A 24,378-nucleotide genomic window follows, 5' to 3' on the forward strand; every position below is an offset into this window, starting at 1 on the left:
GGCGGTTGACTCTTTTCACAATGCCAGTTGACAAGTTTGCCTTTCTGTTTTTTTTCTTTTTTATGTTTGACATCATGGCTAGCAGCTAGTTATCATGGCTAGCATCGTTAGCATAGCTGTGCCGTGCTGTGTGTAGCCCATAGACTGTATAAAAATGAAATGTAGCCACAGTGTTTCTGGTTTAATAGCACTGTGCTGGGCAGGTGAAAGGTGTGTTTACAGTGTTTGTGTACTCTGATATAGTCACAAAGCTGACAGACTGTTAGTCTAGCATGCTACTACTACATAAACATATGGATGTGACCATATGTTTACAGACACCAGCAGATAGAAACAGATGAAAGAGCAGCCAGCAAAGAGGCGAAAATTAGTGTGTCCACCCGGGTGTCATGCCAATCACTGCCAATCAGAGCTAAAGTCGATAAATACCTGTGACTACTGCACATTCATTTACAAATGAATGAATGCTGATTGTCCCTTCACATTGAAGACAGAAGCCAGATGTTAGTGGGTGTTAGTGGGTCTTTTGTCCAGTGTGAAAGAGACTTTACTATACTTGTACTGCACAAGTACAATTTTGAAGGCAGCACTTTTAGTTGTAGATGAGTATTTTTATGGTACTATTACTGCTTTCATGTAAGTAAGGGATTAAATGATCTGACAACTTCCTCTGACACTGTTAAATATCATTTAATGGAAACCCAGTGTTAGAGTGGAGTAGTATAATACTATGTCTTTATGTTACAAGATATGAAGCAGAACACAGACTGCTTTTCATCCTTGTTCAGTGATGTCATCACAGGTACAGTGCATGACCTGGGTGAGTGAACCTGGACATGAGATTTGTCTTTGTAAACTTTCTATCACCATGCTGAAATAAATATGTATGGAGTATAGAGATGAATATGAATTTGGTAGCCTCTAAAACGTAAAAGGTTGCTGTTTCACGGCCGAATATCAAGATGTTTAAATGTCAGAACACAATCAGTGCTATGCAGTAGTTGACAGCACGTCTCCAACCTCTGCCATGGTTGAATTTCTTTTTAGAAAATGTGAGGAGAATAAAAGTTTCAGTTTGACTTTTAGGGCCTACATTGTTCACAATCTTCATGTAGTGTCTTTCAATGTTGAGATTCAACGTATCTGTGGTTTGCAGAAATGTACAATGCCAACATTTTATTCTGGCGACTGCTTTGTTAATAGACATGATAAAAGAGTCAAGTCCATGGCAATCTTGTTTCTAAATTGCAAACCCAAAGTGTGCTGGTGTTTCTTAATTCTTAATTTTCTTCCAAATTCTCAACAGAAATAACAAAATAAACAATAGGAATGCGATGACACACCCCAGTCCCCACATATTGATGGCTTCAGATATGGGGAGGCCCAAGGTCACCTTCAGAGCCTTGTATGCACAAGCTTGCATGGTCATTCAAACCTTTACTTTGGACACAGGAAGGGCCAAACCAAAGTCAATCAACTTCACCCTAGAGGGCTCGTCTTTTTGCCTGACAAGCATAATGTTGTGCAGTGTAGTGTCTGTATGAAGGATGCCAATACCCATCAGGGCTTCGAATGCCACAAATAATTGATGCGTGACAGGGTGAATTTCATTGAAAGTCAATGGCATCTCTCTCGCTCTCCTTCATCAGGTCCCAAAGGCTCTTGTCCAGCATCTCAAAAGAAAGGCAAGAAAGGTCTTGGAACTTGAACTTATCCACAAACCTCAAGTTTTTCTTTTCTGGATCAAGAGTCCTGATGGCCTTGAGCATGTCCAGTTCTCATTTCAATGCATGATCGCTGCTCTCTTTGTGGATCTTTATTTATGTCCTTGTACATTAAAGTCCATGACCAAGTAGTGAGAGGCTGAAGAGAATATATTCTGTACCTTAAATGAAGGCGCTTTCTCCTCTAATAAAAATAATATCCAACTTCAGATTCGCTTTACTTCTCACTCTGCAGGTAATTAAACAGATTCTGTTTTACTGTGAATGTCACAAGATAACTGACTGGATTCTCTCTGCTGGTCTGCTGGAAGATTCTCATTGTGTGTGTACGTGGGTGTTACAAAAAGAAAGTGGCACAAGAATTCCAGGGATTGAACACCAGAGAGAGTTTTGGCCCATGGAACTGGCACCAGGCACCATCATCACTATGATAAGTTGATGACTGATGTTTATGTGCATGTTTGTGTATAATGGTGCTGGATACAAGAAAAGTGCAGAGAGAAAGTGCTGAATGATGTACAAGTACAGTTGTCAGAAAAGAATGAATGAACCCATATAACATTTCTGGCACACATCGTTTTTTTCATGTAATTACAATGAGCCTTCTTTTGGTTTGAATGGCCCCTGTATTCTGGAAGTTTGTAACAATGATAACAAGACTGTTGTAGGAGGTAGCGCGGGTTGTCTACTAATCACATGGTTGGCGGCTCAATCCTCGCCTCTTCCTTTCCTCATGTCAAAGTGTCCTTGAGCAATAGCTGAATGGCTTCATAATAATGAATGTCTGAATAAGAGACAAATTGGAAAGCGATTTGTCCGTTAAGGTAAAGCATTATAGTTCAGACTATTTACTATTATTTCCACTACTGGTGTGCCTGAATACAAATATGTTATTCGGCAAAGAACAAATAGTGGCTTTTTTATGAATATTTGTTTTTGAGGAAAAAAAAACTGTCCATGCCCAATACCAGCATGCAGGTTGGTTACATCGCTATTTCAGTCTCTCTCCTCTGCTCCACTGTCATGTCTATCAGCAGGTTTTCCATGCTGATGATGATCTGCTACATGACGCACATGTCCTATATGGACATCACTCCCAGAGTTGGGGGTGTTCACCAGAGATAAAGCTGAGCTACAGACACGTGAAGTTCTCCCAAGGGATTCTCCATAACCTGGGGACCTCCTTCGTAAGGTAGTTTATTCGTGAACACTTATTTTAACACTTTAATTTTCTAAAATTAAAAGCGTAATAAAAACAAAAACAGGATTTTTAAGCCTCTTTCCACTTTTATTCAAATACAAATACAAATAATTTTGCTGTCTCAACAAATACAGATACAAATACAAATACTGGACCCTCTGCAAATCCCTAATTTCCACTTTAGACAAAACAGCTGTTGACAAAATTGCTGTTTTCGAGGTCAAAATCCATTTATATTCTGGATCTCTCAAATATATCACATGATCTTCATCAGCAGATAGCGGGACTCTAAGTACTTCTCGTCCAACATGAACCACGGAAAAAAAGTCCTTTAAGTGAAAACATGAAAACCCCAAACTCCATCTGATGATGAAGAGCATGTGATATGATTGAAAGCCCCAACAACTACTAAATAGACCTTGAGAAGAGATTTTGTCCACTATATGTGGCATAATTTTAGCAAAGATGACCATTTTTTAAAGAAGGTGAGATAACTAAAACCAGATGGTGATCAAGAATCTCTTTGTGTCTCTCTAAGCTAAATTTATCATTTTGTGAGTGTCACTTTATTCTGAGTGAAAAACTCATTTCTTAACAAAACTCTTCAACTGCTCCAACTTTTTCTAAATGTTTTACAAGCTTTTAACACAAATAAATGGCTTCATCTCTTTCTTCCCCAACTGAAGTAAACTAAATAAACGTGAAACAAGAGGTGGAGCACATGAACAAAAAGGCTATGTTACAAAGAGCCTATTCATATACATTTGTTTGGAGTTTGACTATGGCAACAAATGAACAGGTCAGTGACTTAAGTGTTTCCAAATGGTACAAACAAGATCAAACCTATTACACAGTCAACATGCACACTCTTTTAAGACTCGTAGCCTACTTAGCCGACACATGCCACAAGTCATGTTCTGAAAAGCCCAGACTTTACATTTCTACATGAAAAAAACTGTCCTAAATCCTGCAAATTGCTATGTCAACACAGCCAAGGCATGGTGCCACAGTTTCAACACTGCAGATAGATACTATGTACAGTGCCAGGGCTTAAGGGACAAATTAATTGCTAAAACCTTCCCATCCTGTTTGATTCACTGTAAATTTTATCCGGGCAGATCACATGAATAACACTGAATGCCTGCCAACTTTTGCAAAGTACGTGTCAGAGTGTGTAGCTGCCGGCACAGACTCCACATCAATAGACGGGTTATTATAATTGGCTAATCTGTATTCATAAACTGTAATGAACCTCAAGAGGCAGAAAAGAGAGGAAGAGGGAGGTAGAGGGACTCGAAAGGTGAAAGCGTGTAAGGAGAAAAACAGGCATAGAGGGGGAAAAGATGTTTATGAGACAGAAAGCAGAGATCGAGAAAGGAGGCAAAGAGAAAGACACAGAGGAGTGAAAAGAAAGGAAACAGTGAAAGACAGAGGGGGTTGATAATGTTTCCAGCAGGATTAGTTGTATGAAATGAGGTAAAGGAGGGAGGGTGAGGCAGAGGTAAAGCAGAAAGAGAGAGGGAGAGGAGATGAATGAAGGAAGGAGCTTAGGTGTAGGAGGGGATGGAGAAGTGGTAAGCAGCATTCCTGACTAAACAGTTACAACAGTACGAGAAAGAAGTTAATCTGAAATCCAGATGCCTTCAGGACCAACAGAGGGTCAAACTAATCCACACACACACATACAGAGCGCTCCATCCCTTCTCTCGCTCTCTCTCTCACAGACCTCGGTGGCTTTACAAGTCAGCAAACATCAACAGGACTAAAACATCAACTGGATACTTTTTTACTGCCTGTTTTCTTGTAAAACTCTTACTTTCCAGCCTGTATTCAAAACTGAAGGACTTGTTTTGGGGGTTTATTTTGTACTCAAACTGTTTTTGTTTCCTTCTGGAGGAATTTCCAGGTGAGTCTCTTGTGGTTTTTATAATGAGAACTTGTTAAACTCTCCCAGATGTAAAACCAACTTTAACAGAGGCTGTTGTTTGTGTTCAGGTTTATTAGTTTTCTATGCAGATTTATTTATTTGAAAATTTTCTTTACATGTTGATGCAATAACCTGAACGTTTGCATGAATTGTAATTTTCTTCTGGGACTTCAGATTTAACTGACAGAAGTTAGAATCATGGCTAATGACTAATTGTCTTTATTTAAAACCGCCAGTTAAATAGGTGGAAGTTGTCTAATGAGTGTCAAAAGGCTGCAAAAGTGACAGTTTGAGAGACATGTTTGTCTTTGTAACATCAAAGAATGCCGTCTCACTCTGAAATGTGATTTCATACTCTCTGTCAAGTAGTGACAGATGTGGTTGGTGTCACTGTAATTCATCTGTTGACTCACTTGTGTTAAGTGAAATTAGCAGCAGACAACAGTTGTGTGCTGTTTATTTATGTGCATGCTTACCAACTACAGGTTTGCCTACTGTGCAACACTTTGTCCATAACTATTAGGAAAACTAAAAATAGAGCTCGCCTTCAAAAGGTTTTGCACTTTTCTGACCTACATTTTTTTGCCCACCACCCACCATAAAAGCCGAACTGTAGCATACAATTCCCATATGTGTGCAAAGAGCATCTGGAATTGCAAATATTTATGCTTGATATATTGTGTGCAAGACAGAGATTTCTGTCAAACACAGCCTGTTGTCAAAGTTTGTTTACCATAACCAGGTCCTTCGGCAAAGTGCATTTCAATCATATTAGTAGTAATGAGCACTTGAGGCAAACAGACGATCAGTATAAATACACTCTTAAGTATTTATTAGCCAACAAATCCTCATAATGAAACGACCACATAGGTCGATTGTACTTGCCCTCCAGAATGACCCATAGGAGCGTTTTCTGATATGCTGCCTCTATCGGTGCTTTCCAAAACTGTTACAAATCACTGTTAAAAATAATGATGTTTTATGGTGTGACAACGCTGTGGTTAAGGTCTGGTTAGGTTAAGGTAGAAAAACCACCTGGTTAGGGCAAGGTTTGGGTTAAAATGATCACTTGAAACATGGAGTGGGTTAAAGCTACTACTTCCTTAAAGTTAGGTAACCTTTGTCTTCATGGCACCAGTAACCACCACGACAAAGTTACAGTTTTTAAAAAACTGTTCCGATTCGGTAGAAACGTGACACTCACCGTTGAAAAAAAGTCCACTTTTTGTCATCTATCTATCCAGACATCCACCCAACACACCTCCTTCTATTATGGAAATTTGTCACCTATATATACGTCATCTGAACTGCGTCACTTCTCTGGGTCATAATTACAACGGCCGCTAGATGGCGTCTGTCACTCAAACGTAACTATTTAGGTCAGTTTTGCCAATTTTCAACTTAAACTGTCGTTTTTCTTTTGAGGAGGGGTTGTTTTTAGCCCCACACAGCTTTGTTGCTTTCAGACTTTGGCTGCACAAAGTCCATGCACACACCTGATCTTCTATCCATGCAACTGCAACAAGCCAACACTTGGAAAAGAAATCTGAAAGGAATCTGAGCATGAAAATAGTTAAAGCGATCAATTAATATCCAGTCCATGGATTTTGTTTCTCTTTCAGTATACTAAATGTAAATTAAAAGCTCAGATTCATGATACAAAAAGCACAAAAAAAAATATTTGCTGAACCCATTTGTTTCATATTTTTACCCTTTGTACATCTAGAATGAAATAGTCCTCTAAAACCAAAGTTGACTCTATTCTCAGAACTCTTTAAAAATGATGAAAAGCGTATGTCTTTTTGTAATAATTTAAAATAAATTACCATAAGCCAGATGTTTGTGAAGGGAGTATAAGCCTCAAGATAATGATCATCTCGCATAACTCCACTGAATATTTTATAAAATATTCAAATATATGTCGGCCAAACATAAAATGTAACTGTTTACTTTGCTAAATGACCTTTTGGAAACAGGGTTGGTATCTGATAGCAACACTCCACACATTATGTTGAAAGAGATTTCTGAATGAGGATATATGGGCAACATATGATATTGCAGACTTGCATGGAAAACATGTGGGAATCATATTGTAGTCCTCTCTTAACATGTGTTATCTTGAATACAGCAGCTGTGACTTGGCTGGCAGTCTGTGTAATGCTTTTGACATAAAGAAGCATTGGCCTCACTCAGGCATTCTTAAAGTAATACACCAGGTATTAAGTAGACTGGTCTGGCTCTTGATCAATTTTAAGTGATACTGTAGACATCAAATCAGCCAAGAGTCTAGAGAATTGATAATTCAGTCGTGGTGCTACATGCTAACAAGTTACCTGTTAAGACAGGACACATTAAAAACTAGATGTGTTGTAATATTACCCACACCCCTCACCAATGACTATGACCCCCAAATACCATTTGCATGACAGACATTTTGACGTATAGCAAAAAGAGCACAGTACTCATGCAAGCCAGTTCCAGGGTCCTGGTATTGCGCATGCTAGCTCACTGGAATGGCTTACTGGGACGCTTAATGGAACAGAGCCATGGTTAATGCCATTAATTACACCTGTGCTTTCTGTGCCACAGTACGACAAATGAAACTGTTAAAAAAAGTCAAAAAGGACAGCAGAGAAAAAAAAGCTGTGATCACATGGTATATAGTATACTAGAGTATTTTTTCAACATGTAACATTACAACTTGAGAAGATCGCTCCTCTGACACTGTCAGGGACACTGTTGGTGAATAAAATGGAAGGTGCACTGCTTAGAGCGTATACACAGCACAATAACAATTCAAAAAAGGCGCCTTCTGCTGCTTAAAACATTTCCTTAGCTAGCAAAACATTTGACAATGGCAAAGAATATTTAACTGGCTATTTGTCTTTAAAAAAACAAACAAAAAAAGTATTCTTTATAGTTTTAGCTCAAATATACTAACACTGTACTCACCACCATCACTCAGCTTCACAACAGAGTCCAATAACGCCAACCTAAGCTAGTCCTGTACTAGCATACATTACAGCCTAGCCATATATGTTCAATGATATGGTGCTGGATTGGATGGGCTAGAGGGATGATTTGCGAAACTCTTACAAGATTTGTACGCTAACATTAACCTAACCCTAACCATAACTTGCTTTACCTAACCCTAACTTTAACCCTAACTCTAACCTTAAGGTTAACCCTAACCACACCCAAGAGTTTAAGCAACTTTCCGATTCCATAACAATATGGTATAGGCTATAGCTATATCACTGAATTAAACAGCTTTTGATTGTTTAAAAACCCAGTTTAAGTTACCAAATGATGTCACAATGTTAATGTGCATGTAAAAGTAGAAATGTATGGCTATTAAAGGAAACCTCTAGTATTTTAAGCTTTAAGTCTTTTAGCTAATATAACCACAAGTTAGCATGACATCCTACTGACCATCATCATTGTAGACATAGTTGAGAGTACAATGAGGCCATGGAAATACAAACAAGATTAACTTGTGGCAGTATTGACTGAGTTTTTTGAACTCAGAATATTTCATCTTAAAATGTACAAATCTAGAGACCATTTAATAAATACACAACCTTATTGTTATATCAGTGTTTTCTTTTTGGATAATCTTATTGTCACTCCACATATTGTATGCTAAAGTCTAAAATAACCAGCAAATGAGGGTTTGCTTGTTCTGTACACTTTTCAAGTAGGTCAACCATTCTATCAAAAACTGCTACTATTCCTTTTAAAATATGCCAGTCCTCAGTGTTTCTGATCATCCTTCCTTTGTTCATTATTTTCCTCTTCCTTTCCTTTGTCTTTGTGACAGCATGACTTTGACTTATGACATATTGTTTAAAACTACATCACAGAAGAGCTGGATGATTATAAGATGGAAAGAAAGCAAGATGGAATGAAGGATGTATTTTGGCAGTACTGAGAGAAATACACTACAAACCAGTGAGCATATGATTTTGATAAGAAGGGGGTTGAACGGTTTAGTTCTCTGGCTCTTTTACTGGAAGTACAGTAGTTTATCTCTGTCAGGTGAGAGTCTGGGAGGGGTACTAAGTGATTCCATAGTGTAGGGAAACCCTTTTCTTATCTCCCTATCTTTCTCTTTTTTCTTCGGCTGTCCTCTCCTCTTTTAATCATGTTTCCTTTCCTTTCCTCACTCTTGCAACCACTTACCTTCTCTCTTCTCTGTTTTTACTGTCTCCTGTCATTTCCTTGCCTGTACTCTCTCTGTGTGTCTCCAATGTACTAACACAGAGAGCTGGTAAAGTCATCAGAGAGGAAGTGCAGGAGCAGAGAACTAGCTTTCACCTGTGATCATAATACCTTGATACTGGAGACTTGACATTGAATGGACATATTTACTGCTCTGTAAAATCAAGGTAGAAGTGAGTGAGGGTTGCTGAACAGCTGTGTGTAACACCTAATAAAATGCATCCAATGTCATTTCAACATGTCATTTAAATTATAGAATGATGACCACACAGACAATATGGGGCATTCATATAATATAACCTATGACCAATATCAGATACTGGCTTTTTAAAAAATATTAAGGGTGAATTTCTATGATCTTGGGCACAAGATGGCAAAGTCATTAGAGACCTCAGGACACAGGTTCAAGCTCTTGTGTCAAAAAGCATGCCTTCTGCTAAAGCGTCCTTGAGCACGACACTGACTCCCTCCCAGATGCAGGGCCTCTGTTCTGTAGTTCTGTACCCCGACCTCTGACCTCACAGTGGAGGGAGCAATAGGAGAGGATGTCCCTCTGTGGATCAGTAAATGATGATTGTCATGGTGGTTACCACTGTTCATTTCGAATCAACAAGGACTTTTTTTTCTAATATCAAATCAAACAGTCAAATTAAGGCTATGAATAGAATTCCCATTCCCAAATTCAATTTGGGAAAAGGCAACATTTCCTTGACTTCCACTTTCCCAACCTGAGGCCTCATGGTTACAGCAACATGTCCCTGTTCATTGCTCTGTTGGAAAATAGTCATTTGATATATACTGTCACCAATGGTGAGCCTGACTGACCTCTGTGTAGGTCAATGTATTTGTCAGATCAGGAAAGTGAAACCTGTGTGTGTGTGTGTGTGTGTGTGTGTGTGTGTGCGTGCGTGTGCGTGCATGTGACAGAGAGAGGGTAGTGGGGTGGGGAGGGGATAGAAAACATGATAATCAATCTGTCATTGGAATGATAATAGCAGGTAACACACACACACACACACACACACACACACACACACAGCTGTTATGTGAATTAGCCTCCTTACGAGCAGACACAGAGATAGAAGAGGAAACTAGAAACCCCAAACTGGCCTCTGATGACTCCAAATATGTGTGTGCGTGTGTTGTTTAGTTCTACCTGTGAATGCTTCTCTTTCTCCACTTGTTCTTTCTCTCATCTGAGTTTGTTGTCTTGTCTATCAGGTTTGTGTGAGTGTGTGTGTGGGAGCATGGAGCACGTTAATGTTTAAGCCAACATAATCATTGCCAAACCACCTGGCAATGCAGCAAACCACAACTGTTAAGTGGTTATTTTCCACTCTACAGTCTATTGCATTCTATTCTGTTCCAGTGTTTGTTTCAGCTACCAGAGTCTGACTTTCAAAAACGCCATTGTTGACAGATGATGTGTCTATTATGTGTACAAATAACGAATTCCTAGTTTTAAAAATGATTATCTTGGCTAAAAGAGGATTTGCACTCCCTAGGTAAAGGTGTAATGAAGACAGGCAGGATTTAAACGAATGTTCAAAATTCTCTGATGTGTTTTATCATCCTTCAGGGCAAATAGTTTGGTATCAGCATAGCTGCTACAGTTGACAGATTTTTCTCACAGCTCTCACTGTATCTATTCTACCTCTCCAAATTTCTTTCTTTCCGTTCTTTTTTCTTTCTTCTTCCCTCTTTCACTCATTCTCTCCTCAGTTGATTTGTGGTTGTGCCAGCTTGGACTTGCAAAAAATAATTATTACTGCAATGTATTTTGCAAGACATAATGGTAATTTTCTCTTTCATCATGTCAAGCTGAAGCTTAAAATGAAATCTGAGTTAGTTTATTCCTGTTCCAGGAACTCATTAGGTGTCAAAAGTCAAAAGATGACACATCAGATAAATATGTATGGATGCGCGTGTGTACGTATAAACATACACATTATGTCCACACATGATGATGATTTTTAAAACAGTATCAGAAACAGATGAAAATTAACATTATGTGTGAATGATGAGAAAAACAACCATCTTAAAGTCGCTCTACTCAAGATTCTGACTCTTCAGCTCCTCTCGGTTCTACAGTGATTTTTGACATCTTTCACTTCATCATTTTGGTTTTACAGCCTGCAACAGCAGGTAGCTGTTTTCAGCAAAAATGCTCTGAAAAACTGACCATTTGATAAAAGTCCCAGCACCAAATAGACAATGTTAGCAACTAGCTGGTGAGGATAGCGGAACATTTAGCAGCTAAAGACCCATATGTTTATGAATATGAGAGTGAATATTTGAGTTATATTCATCAGGTGGATACAGACGAGTCCAAATGCTAATGTTAAATGCATGTGCTGGATGTTTAATGGTCAACTGTTTGCTAACAAGTTTGCTTTGGTAACTTGATAAAGTGAAATGTGTTTACAGCTTGTTTCCACTGCCCCAAAGTGGCCAAAAAAGTCTGTTGATGCAGACGCACTATAATTTTATTTATTTAATATATAATCTATATTGTCTCTAATCAAGCCTGAAGAGTCTAAAGAATTTCAAAGATCTGTGTTCTTCTGTTCTACTTAGTCATATTTACAGCCTGGTACAGTCCAATACAAATAAACCCTATCTTGAAGAAGCTTACAATGTTGAGTTATTATCAACACAGATCTGTGCATCTAAATCAATTCATCTTTTCCTGTAGGTGTATTAATGGCGTGAGCCGTCAGACAGCCATCCAGTCATGGCGCTGTGGTGGTGTGCCAAGATCTTCTGTGGGTTGGCTGCAGCGTGGCTTCCCCTGCTCCTCTCATCACTGCTATGGCTAACGGTAAACTTCTTCATTGCAGACTCCCTCAACTTCATCTAGAGGACAGTGGTTGGATGTACAAATCATCATAGCTTGACTGATAAGAGTCACTCAGAAAAAAGACAGTCTATCAGAATTTAACTGTCTGTAAAGAACATGTTATGTGTTGTGTGTTTGTTGAATCATTGGCTTACCATTGAGTTTAAAGTCAAAAGTGGCCAGCAGTGAGATGAATGTTTCTCTGATAAGGATGATCGCTATTATATCGTATGCAATGTAGATTTACTGTATTTCCTAAAAATACAGTTTTTCTGGGGAAATCTTGAATTTTAGGAAAAAATATTTGCTCAAAGATGCAAGAATCATCTTAAAACTAAGAAACAACATGATTCATGTAAACGGGCATATGAGGGCACCATGTTAATGCACCTGGTCTTTTTTTATACTAGCTCTGAGTATGCACTGCAGAGCTGATTTCTTTCCAAACTGTCAGTGCCTACACAGGTCTGAACGTATTCTGTTATTCTGTATGCTTCTCCTTCTCTTATCTCATCTTTTCTGAATTTGCCTGTCCTTACTGCTTTCTCATACTGCCAACCAATCTTTCTCTGCCACATCTTTTTTATTCATAACATCCTCTCTGAATGCTTTCTTTTATTTACTCTTGCCTCTCATCCTATCTTCGCTTTCTCCTCACATACCTCCTGCCCTGTAGATCTCCCCTGTCCATGCCATCCCGTCCTGCCCACGGAGTTGTACCTGTCCAGGCGTTAAAGAGGTCCACTGTACGTTCAGACACCTCACAACCATACCAAAAACCTTTCCTAAAGACACAGAGAGGCTCAACCTGGGGTAAGACACAATCACATTTCCACTCTGTGCACACATGCACACAGAAGCATTCAGACACTGTTATCGATGCTACTCCAAGGGGGAGAAAACCAAACACCCTGCAGGAAATAGTTTGGAATGTGGCATAGGTGATTTGTCAGAGAAATGTTTTCTTTAGTTAACAAATGATCAACACCACCTCCAGTAACTCACAAAATTTTTTTTAAAAAAATGCTGAGGCAAGTGCTGTTTGGTTGGTCAGATAGTGTCTTAAAGCCTGAATTATTCTTTTCAGATCACTTTTTTATGCCATGGTTCCAAAAGAAATTACTGTCTTGCCTAAGGAGGTGGGATCATGAAAACATACTGCTGCTTGCCATCCCTTTTGTTTTTTGTCCATCTGCCTTAAGAGCAAAAGAGGCCAGTTTTACACCAAAGAGAGCAGTCTAATCAGTTGAATAATCAGCATATAGCCCATGGTGCATTTCACTTGACAACATCTGCTTTAAACCCAGAAGATAAGGGCTTAGCACCAGTATGTGGTACTAAACTAACTCCAGAGGGAATAAATCTTCTAATCACTTCCATGTGGGTCTTTGTATTGTGGACAGAGCTTTCACTGCCTTCCAGCACAGCAGAGAAATAGCCCAGCCACTGTTTTGTATGCAACAAATTGCCTTGTCTAATAATTGGCTCTAAACAATACATATTTACATGGCAAACTACTTGGCAAGCAGCAGCTGGAGCTACACTATTGTTAACAGGCAGCTTGCTATTTGCATGTGAGGCTCTATTGTGGGAAAAGGCTATCGCTGCATTTCAGGTGTATTATGTTTATGCTCAGAGTAGCTCACCAGCCCTTCACTACTGGATCTAATGCTTTGATGTGATGAAGTATTTCAATAGGTAAATGGTCACAAAAGATACTTTACGTATTCTGTGCCAAGCTTCACTCCACAGGAGGAAAACTGTCTCCATATGTGCTCCTGTACTGTGGGAACAGCTATCAGTTCCAGATAATCTCTTAAACCAAGACAAAATGCATATACAGTTATATAGCCAGCAATACACTGTAGGGACTATGTTGGGAAGGGTTTGGCAACAGCAAATGTCATATTAATATTAAATTACACCACCCCCTTCAGGTCAAATTGAATAAAGTAACAGATACCTACAACTATAGAGCATTTTGGTCTTTGGTTAATGGATCTGTCTTTAACTGCTGCAAAAAAGATACTGCAGGGTATAAACACCCCAAAAACTCTTACAGCACACATAAACAGATACATAGAATATAATATATTGTTGCGGATGCACGACATAACAATCCAAAATTTAGAAAATGGACATGATTTCCACATGGCAGCAACAATACATGGGAGGCTAATTCTATAGTATGTTGTTATTTCAAAACTGAATGTATTGATGCTGCAGTCTGTTTTATTTTTCCCTTCACACTGCTGTCAGTTCACCTCTTATGCTAATATGGTTTCTCTGCAGAGAACAGTTCAATGTTGGCTATTGTATACTCTTGTTCTGGTTCCCTATTGATTCCTGAGGGTTGTGTCTTTGTCTGGGGCAGAGGCAATGTCTGTTCTAATGGGAATAAAGGGAATTTCTCAAGGATGCCTCAGCAGAGCAGACATTTGAGGGGGACCGAACCTTCAGGGAGCTGACAGACACTGGACCACCCTACTTCCTTTAGCTTCAAATGCAAGGCTTTTGGTATATGTTCATACCAGGCATGTTTGGACTGTTTTATTTACACTCTGGGGCCTGTACACTTTTAGTTTAGGTTCAGAGCAATGTTGTTTGAATTCAAGTGGAAACAGCACTAATAAATGCAAGTCTTCATCTTCTTTCAAAGGAAATGTTATGTTGATTACTCAGAGAGTGACATGGAAAATGGAATGGACCACCCACATGAAACAACCCCAAATCAGAAGAATGATGTCATGTCTCATGTCGTGAAAAAATGGGTGTTGAGATCTGATTCCAGCAGTTCGTCATACTTAGAATGTCTGGCATAGTGACAGTCGGGCTTGGGATTCAACAATTTCTCCATGTGCTCAAACCAGCCCGTTCTCACAAGAAAAACGACAGTATGGGTTAAAAATTAAAAATCCAACGACCGTGGTAATTATGACCTGGGGTAGTGACGCAGTTCAGATGACGTCAATATAAGGTGACAAGTTTTCATATTCAGTGGAGGCGGGTTGGCTGGATGCCAAGATAGATAGATGGATGGCAAAAAGTGGACTTTGCTGCAGGAGACTGCTGTTCACTTCCTGCTTCAAACTGCGAGTGTCACGTTTCAACTATGAGTCGGGACAGTTTTTTAAAAACCATAACTTTGATTGTTGTGGTGTTTACTGTTGCCATGATGACGAGGGTTTCGTAACTTTAAAGTAACATTAGCCCACACAGTGTTTCATTGCGTGATCATTTTAACCCAAACCATGATCTTTCCCTAACCCTAACCAAATGGTTTTGTGCCTAAACCTAACCAGACCTTAACCACGCAGCATTGTCACACCATAAAACATCATTATTTTTTAAGATTACTGCCGATAGAGGTGGGATATTAGAAAACACTCCTATGAGTTGTTCTGGAGTGCAGGTACAATCGACCTATATGGTCATTTCATTATGAGGATCTGTTGCCTCAAACATGATATGGTGATGATGAAGAATTGAACAGTTTCCTTAGCTCTAGTCACCTCTAATTGCAAGACATGACTAGTTACCAATACTGTCAATTTGGGAGTGAATGGTATTTTACGTTGTGTCTGGTTCACTTGTATTTGGGCACTGTTGAGCCTTGCAATCTACATATATAAGAGCAACAAAGAAAATTGGACAATGTAGTTTACATAGTTTACAATGAAGTTTACATGCGATGGTACCCTTAGGGCTCTATTATTCTTCAAACAAAGTGCTTGTTAGGATTGTCGCACAGTGTCTGAAACCCTTTCCCCTACACCTTTCTGACATTCAAATTGGGGTGGCTGCGTTCAACTATGCAACTGTATTTCTGAAGCTGTCAATCCAGCAGTACTTCACACAGCGATCTTATTGGTGTCAGGGGAGTATCGAAAGTGTTTGCTTCATTTTCAAAGATGGTTTCATTTATTTGACTGAACATCAATCAAACTTTTCTTAATAAGATAATTGTCAGGCTTTAGACGTCAATGTGCTTCAATGTGAAATTAGTTATGTGAAAGTTTGGGACTACTGTATACTGGAGGAATGCAATAGGTTCTGTTATGGTATATGAGCAAAGCACCAATACTGCTAGGGCTCCAAGTTCAGTTCCCAATGGGGAAACCTACACTAGAAATATGTGCATTCATGGCACTGAAAGACACTCCGGATGAAAGTGACCACTAAATGATATATTGCGAGCTGTCTGTTTTATTGATGGCAGTGGAAAAAAAACTCCAGAATCTCCCATATGTGTTCAATTGGGTAGGGATAACTGCACCCTGGGAATGTAGAGTTTTTTACAGCTTAGGAACTCACAACAGGATAGTAGACTGTCAGACAATACTATTCTGATCCCTTAGTTGGAAGGTCTGACTAACTCTCACGCTGAAATCAGTCCAGCACTGTCAATAGACAGTGTGTTCTGTTGTGTTCCTTTGATGAATAACGCATTTGACTTTAGCATCTGCTGTTCTATACTGTACTTGGCAATCGGTTTGACTCTTGGAAGGACATCTGTTGTAATGTGCTGAAACCTAAAGACTCCAAGAGAGGTTTTTAATAGCTCTTTGTATTTTGATTGCTGGTGTGATTATGTACCTGAGCCCTATTCACACAGACCACTGCTGCTTTAAAGTGTTACTTTGATGCTGTTGACAAGGAGGCAAAACAAATACCAGAAACCCCTGTCTATACTGAATGTCTACTGTACATTGGATCTTAGAGGGTTGAGAAAAAAATGCATCACAGTAACTCAGAATCTGTGTTCGTGTGTGTGTTTCCTCTGCCTTGCACATGGTGAAGTTTTAAAAATGAGGAAATCATTAGGGGTCAAAGGTTGACTGACGTATCTCTCACCCCTCTTTCTTTCTTTCCATCCCTCATTCCTTCCAGCTATCTTTTGTTCTTCAATTAAAAGGTCACCTTGCCCCAGATACACATACAAGCACTGACTGCTTTACTTTCTCTCTAACAGTTACAACAGCCTGACGGAGGTGGAGGGGTCAGAATTCAGGTCACTACGGCAACTGGAAATGCTCATGTTGCATGGCAATGACATTAGCACAGTCCACGCTGGGGCGTTTTACAGCTTGAGATCACTACAGGTATGTGTGAGCATGTGTTTGTCCTGGTACCTTAACTACAGTACTATCACTTAACCACTCTGAATGTGTCTTCTAAATCAGTCTCTTTGAGTTGTTTATTCTTTTTGCATTGTAATAAACTATCCATGACCATAAGAGCAACGTTGTTTAGTCCAGTAAAGTTTGCATGCCATCATTATCCAAAAATTCTGTAATATGACATGAGTCAGCTTTACACTCTGCAAGCTTGTAATTCTTTGTTTGAGTCTGTGTGGATGAAGGTGATGAAAAAAACTGGAGCAACTTCGAACATACAGGGTTCAGCTTTCTGCTGATGGGGCACTCAATTGATTTTTGCATTCCACATTGACCTGAGAGCAACTGAACCTGCACCTGGGATTGAATTATGTGGCTCCATAAATTATGGGACTTAATCCTGCAAGAAGTTGTGGTTTCTTGGACATACTTAGGTCAAATGGTTCCAACAGATCCAAGTCAAGGGAAAGTGGTTAAACACTTGATGTGCTCCCTCTAATTTATGTCAAACCCTTATAGAGTGTTTGCATCTGTTACCTTTTCCGGATCTGGCTCTGAATCATGGCTGGAGTAAATCTGGTTAAAAACTGACATGATTGGGCTTTTAATGGAAACTGTTATCAAGTTCCATGGCCAAGTTCACTTCAGGATTACATGAATCAAACTATGTTTCTCTCTTTCAAATATGACATTTATTGTCTTCTGTGGAAGAGATACGCAACAAAGAGGACATGATGGAAAAGCATATAAGAGTAGTGAATCACACTTGGGCAGTTAACACCTGGAGACCACACAATGTACGTACACATAGAGCCAAATAAAAACTCATCCTACCTATAGTAAACTACATTTAGGCCAGTAATACTGTAAGTTGCTTGTTGGGTCCAGTTGGGTCCAATCACAACCTTAGAAAATTGGCATTTAAACAGACCAAAAGAACCGGGCCAATACATTGGACCTGGAACTGAGGCAGACTACAAAGTCTGGACCCAGCACTCAATTTGAGTTGCATTGGGTCCTTGAGTTTTTGGTGGAATAGTTATCCCTAAAGACCTCTAATCTCTAAAAGTGAGGATGGGATGCTACTGTCACACTATTAAACCTGAATTAAGATTGAATTAGAATCCACTAAATTACCTTGTATAATGTAAGGTTGTTCATGGTGCTAAACCCATTGAGATATTGCTCCCTTCTCTGCAGCTGTTCACATATTTTAGCCACTGTTAATTACTTTTAGCTCACTGTTTTCAGTTCACACATAGACTGTATGGTTTAGTGTCACTAAATTCCCCTCAGATTAAAATGTGGGCATTACACTACCTGTCTGGCATATAAAAGCAAGAATACAAAATAAACAAGAAGCAGAAGAAAGTCAAGGATCTAGCAAGATTAAGACATCCATTTTTTGTCACTAGTTGATGGAGTGGATGGAGAAGAATACAATATTGGATTTACAGTTGTCAGGTGACCAGAAAGACTACTGAAATGGGATGCAAATTTTGCGCGGTCTGCTATTCAACTGTTCTGTAACTCTTCATCCTAAACACCTTCCTAAACCAATGGTATATCAGGACTGTGTCTGAGTTTGACAGTTTTAATGTTCAGTAAATGTAATTTTAATACTAATTCTGCGTTTTCCAGATCTTGAAACTGAGTTACAACAAACTAACATCAGTGAACCCTGGTCTGTTCGAGGGTCTTGTTAGTTTGATCCGTCTCCATCTGGACCACAACCTCATCAACTTTATAGAGCCATACACCTTCTCAGGTCTGACCTCCCTAAAACTCCTGCAGCTGGAGGGGAACCTTCTCAAAGAGATCCACCCTCATACCTTCATTACAGTGTCAATACTAGGAAGCTTTTGGACCTCTGGACTCAAGTAAGAAATCCAAAAAGAATGGATTTTATGGTTGAGCGTTGGTCATTTGATGAACCAACTAATATATTAAGCATATATTTGAGAAGTTTTGTGTGTGGAGTTTACATGTTCTTAACAACAATTCCCTCCTGTTTAAAGACACATGCTGTAGATTCCAAAATGCTTACTAAAAAGCTTATGCTTTTTCAGTTACTATACCTTTGCGTCATACTTCATAAGTACTATATTTATTTCTCTGCCTTCAGCACAATACATGTCAGGATAGACACCATCCCTGTCACCCAGTAGTCCAATAAGTGAAGGAAATGATATAATGTTTTTGTCTCAGACACTTATACCTGTCGGACAATCTGTTGGAGCAGCTTCCTGCCGCAGCACTGAATACAGCTCCCAGGCTCGAGCTCCTCTCTCTGCATGGTAACCCTTGGACCTGTGACTGTCAACTCCACTGGCTGATAGAGTGGGGCTCCACACATGAAGGTAAAGACACAAGAATGAATATTCCAACTTTAGGAAATGTCACATTTTCCTCACCTCCTTATTTGGAAGCCAGATGACCAAAACAGCACCGAAGGCCAGAGGGCTGATGGTAAGCTTTCAGATTACATTTGATATATATAAAAATATTGATTAGTGCAGTTTTAAGGAAAAATATCATACATTATAAGTGAAGATGAAGAGCAAAGAAACACTAATTATATGATTGATTAACTTCTGTCAAAAACTCCATGTCAAACAATTTAATCATCTAAATAAACACTACTGTAAATTAATCATTTAGATGGCAAGACAGAACATTTAATAACTGGTTTTGGTGTATCTCTGGGCCTCAGACAATTGCTTTGACCACAGGCAGAACACAGCACTGGCAGAAAATGTTGCATATCTTCATATGCCAGCTTCTGTACAGCATATGAAGGACACAGCTACTCTCAATGAATTGACTACTTTTGTTCCATATGATATCTAAAAAAAATAAATAAATGTATTACTTTTCTTTCACCATACTTTCTCATACAGAGCTTAACATACATGTGTGCTCTCTCTCATTTGTCATTGTTTTGTTATGCTGTCTCTAATCATCTTAACCAGTCCCAATATATTAGCTGTTTGTCTAACACACAAAACAGTCTTTGACTGAAATATGATTATGCATGAACCTTCACTGAACTCAAACTCAGAAATAGATACAACTCTATTTGCATTTTCCAAACCCTTATAATCTCAGATTTGTTTCATCTTTTATATATCCCCTCTTCTTTTCTTACATCTCATTCTAATTCCTTACTTTACCACATCTCACATACATACATACATATACATCCCCCCCAACTGCCCCTTCCCTCTTACCCCATCCCCTCTTCCCTCCTTCCTCTTTCCATCTAATTCCTCTTATTTTTTCAATCCTTCCCTCTTCTCTCACATCTTTCTCTCTCCTCCTCTTTTCCCAGGTGTAATAAAGTGTAAGAAGGAACGGGAGTCAGGCTCCAGTGAGACTTGCCCCCAGTGCTTCTCTCCTCAACCCCTGAACGGGACCCTCTTGCTAGGATTGACTCCAGACAAGCTTACCTGTGAACGGCCAGCTCTTCGCTCCACCCTCAAACAGTGGGACAATCCTTTGTGGGCTGAATCTGAAGCAGACCCTGACCTCCCATACACCCGTGACTTTGAAAAGCCTTTAGGCTACCTGACCATCGTTCTCTCTGACAGCCATGGAAACAGTGCTCATGTGGCATGTGATGTGCGCCACCCTGGAGACAGTTCACCTATGACTTGGACAGTAAATCCACGTTCACCTGGGGAGTTATCTGTCAATGTATCACTAGTGACTGTCCTTGAGTGTGAGATTGATCGGGAGACGTTGCAAAATCTGTGGCAATTGGTTGCATATTACTACGAAAGCCCTGCTATCTTGGAGAGAGGTCAACAAAGAGGTAACAACAGCAGAGCAACTTATCAATATTCCCAAGCTGTGAATGAAAATTCGCCATATTTCACAGAATTAAAAGGTTATTTGGTAGGAGAACCCTCATGGCTGCTTCAACCCAGAGTCACTTTAAGGCTCAATAGAAAGCAGACAACAACCAAGAAACTGGTGATGGATTTCACCACAGTAATTACCAAGCACATCAACAGCCATGGAGGGCAGGAAGACAATGACCTTACTTCTTCCTGGGCACTGATTCGCCGTGGGACAGCAGGGCGAGTTCAGACTGCTCTTGAGGGTTCAAAGGTTAACTTAGAATGCAGTATTGTGACTTCAGATCAGGAGGTGAAAGTGGAGTGGATATTTCCTGATTTGTCAATTGTGGAAGAAGCAACTGATAAAATAGAGATTTCGGAGACAGGGGCACTTATAATTAGGAATGCCACACAGTCTGACTCAGGCCTCTACCACTGTATGATCAGAACCAAAGCTGGTGTGGATTTAATGCCCTTGAGGCTCACCATCAAAGAACGCTCACTCAGCCCCACTGCTTTCAATGGTCAGAAAATTGTTGTAGAAAGAGGACACTCATTGTCTCTCCCTTGTGAGGTGACCGCAGTCCAGCCCAGTCAAACTATGTGGTACCTGCCCAAAAACCAAATGCTTCTTCCCACACAACAGACAAGAAGGGCAGAAGTAACAGAAAATGGGACTTTGGTGGTAAGGAAGATGACACAAGATGATGCAGGGGAATACAGCTGTTTGGCCTCAAATCTGTATGGAGTTGACATGCTATCACACATGGTGGAAGTCACAGGGGAAAAGGCCTCTGAAAAATCCAAAGTACAGACAGAGAGAGAGCAGCCAATCTTACCGGTTAGTGCAGAAGAAGGAGAGGGTTCAGGGGGAGATTACCAAGAAATTATACGTCCTTTTGCTACACAGTTCCCTAAGAGGGTAGGAACACAACAAAAGAATCCTAATGGGTTTTCAAAAAGGATAAGAATGAAAGATTCAAAGAGAAAACCTAATAAATCTGTAAAGGAAATAGATCCAAATCGCTGGGCAGAGATTTTGGCTAAAGCTAATGCTAAACCAAGTGTTGCTCTGCCTACAGAGCAGTCACTACCAGAGCCCAGCACTGTCCAATCAAGTCCGTCTAAACCTGCCCCTACAACTACCACCCCTACTACTGCTAGCACTTTCCCATATGCTACTATTCCTAATATTAGGATACAGCCAACAGAATTTTCCTTTACCACAAGAACTAAGACTGAAACTCATTCAACAGAGAAGAAAGGGGAGAAAGGTAAGGAGTCTGAAACATTGAAAACACAACCAAAGGTTTTACAGCCTCCGCCTCCGCCTCCCAGAAGCACAGAATCATCCATACACCGTGTTGGTGCGATCACAGAAAAATCAAAAGCTATCACAGACTCTCCTGTTGCTGAAATGCCTCAGCCAGTCGAACAGGCAGAAAATAAGCACTTCGGAGAGGGGAGAAGAAATTCCAACTTTCTTCCCAGTCGGCCAAACAGGAGAAGGCCACCTTATAGACGAAGAAAACCACCAATGAGAAGAGTCCATCCGCACCTAAACCCATTCTACCACTCATCAAACAAGCCCCAAACAACTGTACCCCCACCAACAACTACCATACCAACAACGACCACAACTACAACTACTACTACTACTACTACAACTACTACCACTACTACTACTACAACACCTGCTCCAACCACAGTCACAACTGCTGAGTATGAGACAGAGGAAGATGAAGGTGAATTTTATGAAGAATATAATTACAAAGATAGTGACAGTGTGGATGAAACAGAAAAATCAAACACTGAAACCCCTGATACCATTCATGATCTTGACAGAGAAAAAGATACCCATGTAGGTAGCTCTGCAGATAGACATAATTTACCTAATCCGAATACAATTGTTATTCCAAAGCTAGAAAGTACCCCTCATCCAACTGAACGGACCGTTCAGGAAAAGGAGACAGACACTGTAAACCTAAACCAATTGGAGAGACAGAGGGTGGAGATTAGAAAACAAACTGAAGAAAAGGGCAGAGATAATAAAAATCTTGGAAGAGAGAGTGAGAGGGAGGTTATAACAGCAATGGAAGGGCAAGAAAACCACAAAATAGACACAGAGGGCAGTGAAAGAGATGCAGAAAAACCTAAAAAGGAGTGGGTTACACAGAACTACAATACGTGGGATAGCATCCGGTTAACGACCCAAAATAGACTACGACCTCACACTCGACCTTCACTGGAACAAAATACACCAAGCCGAGAAAAAACCTCATCTTCCAAAGTCATTACTTCACATTCAACAAGAGGCAGAACAGGACAAGACATTACCCAGAAGGAAAATACAGAAGTGGATAAGCCAAAAGCAAAGCCTGAGATCCACAGTTTTCCCATTATAGAGCCAGTTCACCCCTGGCTGCACCAGTACAACCAGGGAAAGGGGCAAACCACCTCTTCCCAGACATCACAAACAGACCAAGAAAGAAACACTGGAAAACAGGATGAAGTGAATCCAGACCGGCATTCCCAGTTTCCCAGCATACCCCCGACCTCCCGCTGGCCTTCACATCATCATCATCATCACAACCCCCTTTACCCTTCCTGGCCAGGTCAAAGGTCATTTCCTCATCCCAGGCATGGTAAATGATTATTATTACTATGACCAGCTAATATACTAAAAAAAAAAGAAAATTATGTTGGCTTTGTGTTATGTTATGATATGTCCCAGTAACCCTGGTTGGCATGCAGGGAAATGAATTTGATCAAAGGATGTGTAATGTGATGTAACTAAATACATTTACTCAAGTACTGCACTTAAGTACAATTCTGATCTACTTGTACTTCTACTTGCATTTCCATTTTATGTTATGTTGTACTTCCACTTCAGTACATTTCAGAGGGAAATACTGTACTTTATACTCCACCACATTTATTTGACAGCTTTAGTTACTTTTCATATGAAGAATTGACACGATGGATAATATGCATACTTTACAAGCAACAACAAGCAAGATGAAACCAGTGGTTTCCAACCTTTCTGATGTCTTACAAAAAGCAATGTGTAGTCGGGGTCACATTTCAGATGTCTTTAAGTTGTTAACAGCTCCACCAAATAGTGATTTTTCCCTCTAAACTTCTCACATGGTTTAATTTCAGTAAATCTTCAAATGATCTAATATTTCACCAAAAATCAAAGATTAGAGAAAAAGTCCAAAAACTGAAAACAGAATTGTGTATCAGAACTTTGTTCTTAGTTTTTTCCTCTTTCATTAATCATCTCACAACCCCTCAGATTTACCTGGTGACCATTTGAAGGGGCCCAACTCCTAGGTTGGGAACCACTGGACTAAACTAGATAACTGTATATAAAGTAGTTCAAACTAGCTCCAGCTCCTGCAGCTACAACAGTAACATGCTGCTCTAACACTGATTCAGTATTAATAATCTAATGATGTCATATATATCAGTACATTTTGCTGCTAAAACTTATGTACTGAAGTA

The 24,378-nt window shown here is 39.7% G+C and overlaps 1 protein-coding gene across 1 annotated transcript in view; it reads left to right on the forward strand.

Annotated features, from left to right (window-relative positions):
- Positions 1–2,871: 2,871 nt before the first annotated feature.
- Positions 2,872–24,378, forward strand: part of si:ch211-159i8.4 (matrix-remodeling-associated protein 5) — a 32,915-nt gene continuing 11,408 nt past the window's right edge. Inside the window, exons 1-7 of the mRNA XM_042418000.1 lie at positions 2,872–2,916; positions 11,769–11,894; positions 12,589–12,725; positions 16,885–17,014; positions 18,671–18,909; positions 19,238–19,389; positions 20,361–23,516. Coding sequence (XP_042273934.1) covers positions 11,808–11,894; positions 12,589–12,725; positions 16,885–17,014; positions 18,671–18,909; positions 19,238–19,389; positions 20,361–23,516 — 3,901 coding nt within the window. The 5' untranslated portion in view covers positions 2,872–2,916; positions 11,769–11,807. The remainder of the gene's footprint in view (positions 2,917–11,768; positions 11,895–12,588; positions 12,726–16,884; positions 17,015–18,670; positions 18,910–19,237; positions 19,390–20,360; positions 23,517–24,378) is intronic.

This window comes from Thunnus maccoyii, chromosome 8 (genome assembly GCF_910596095.1).
Source record: "Thunnus maccoyii chromosome 8, fThuMac1.1, whole genome shotgun sequence".
Classification (NCBI taxonomy): Eukaryota; Metazoa; Chordata; class Actinopteri; order Scombriformes; family Scombridae; genus Thunnus; species Thunnus maccoyii.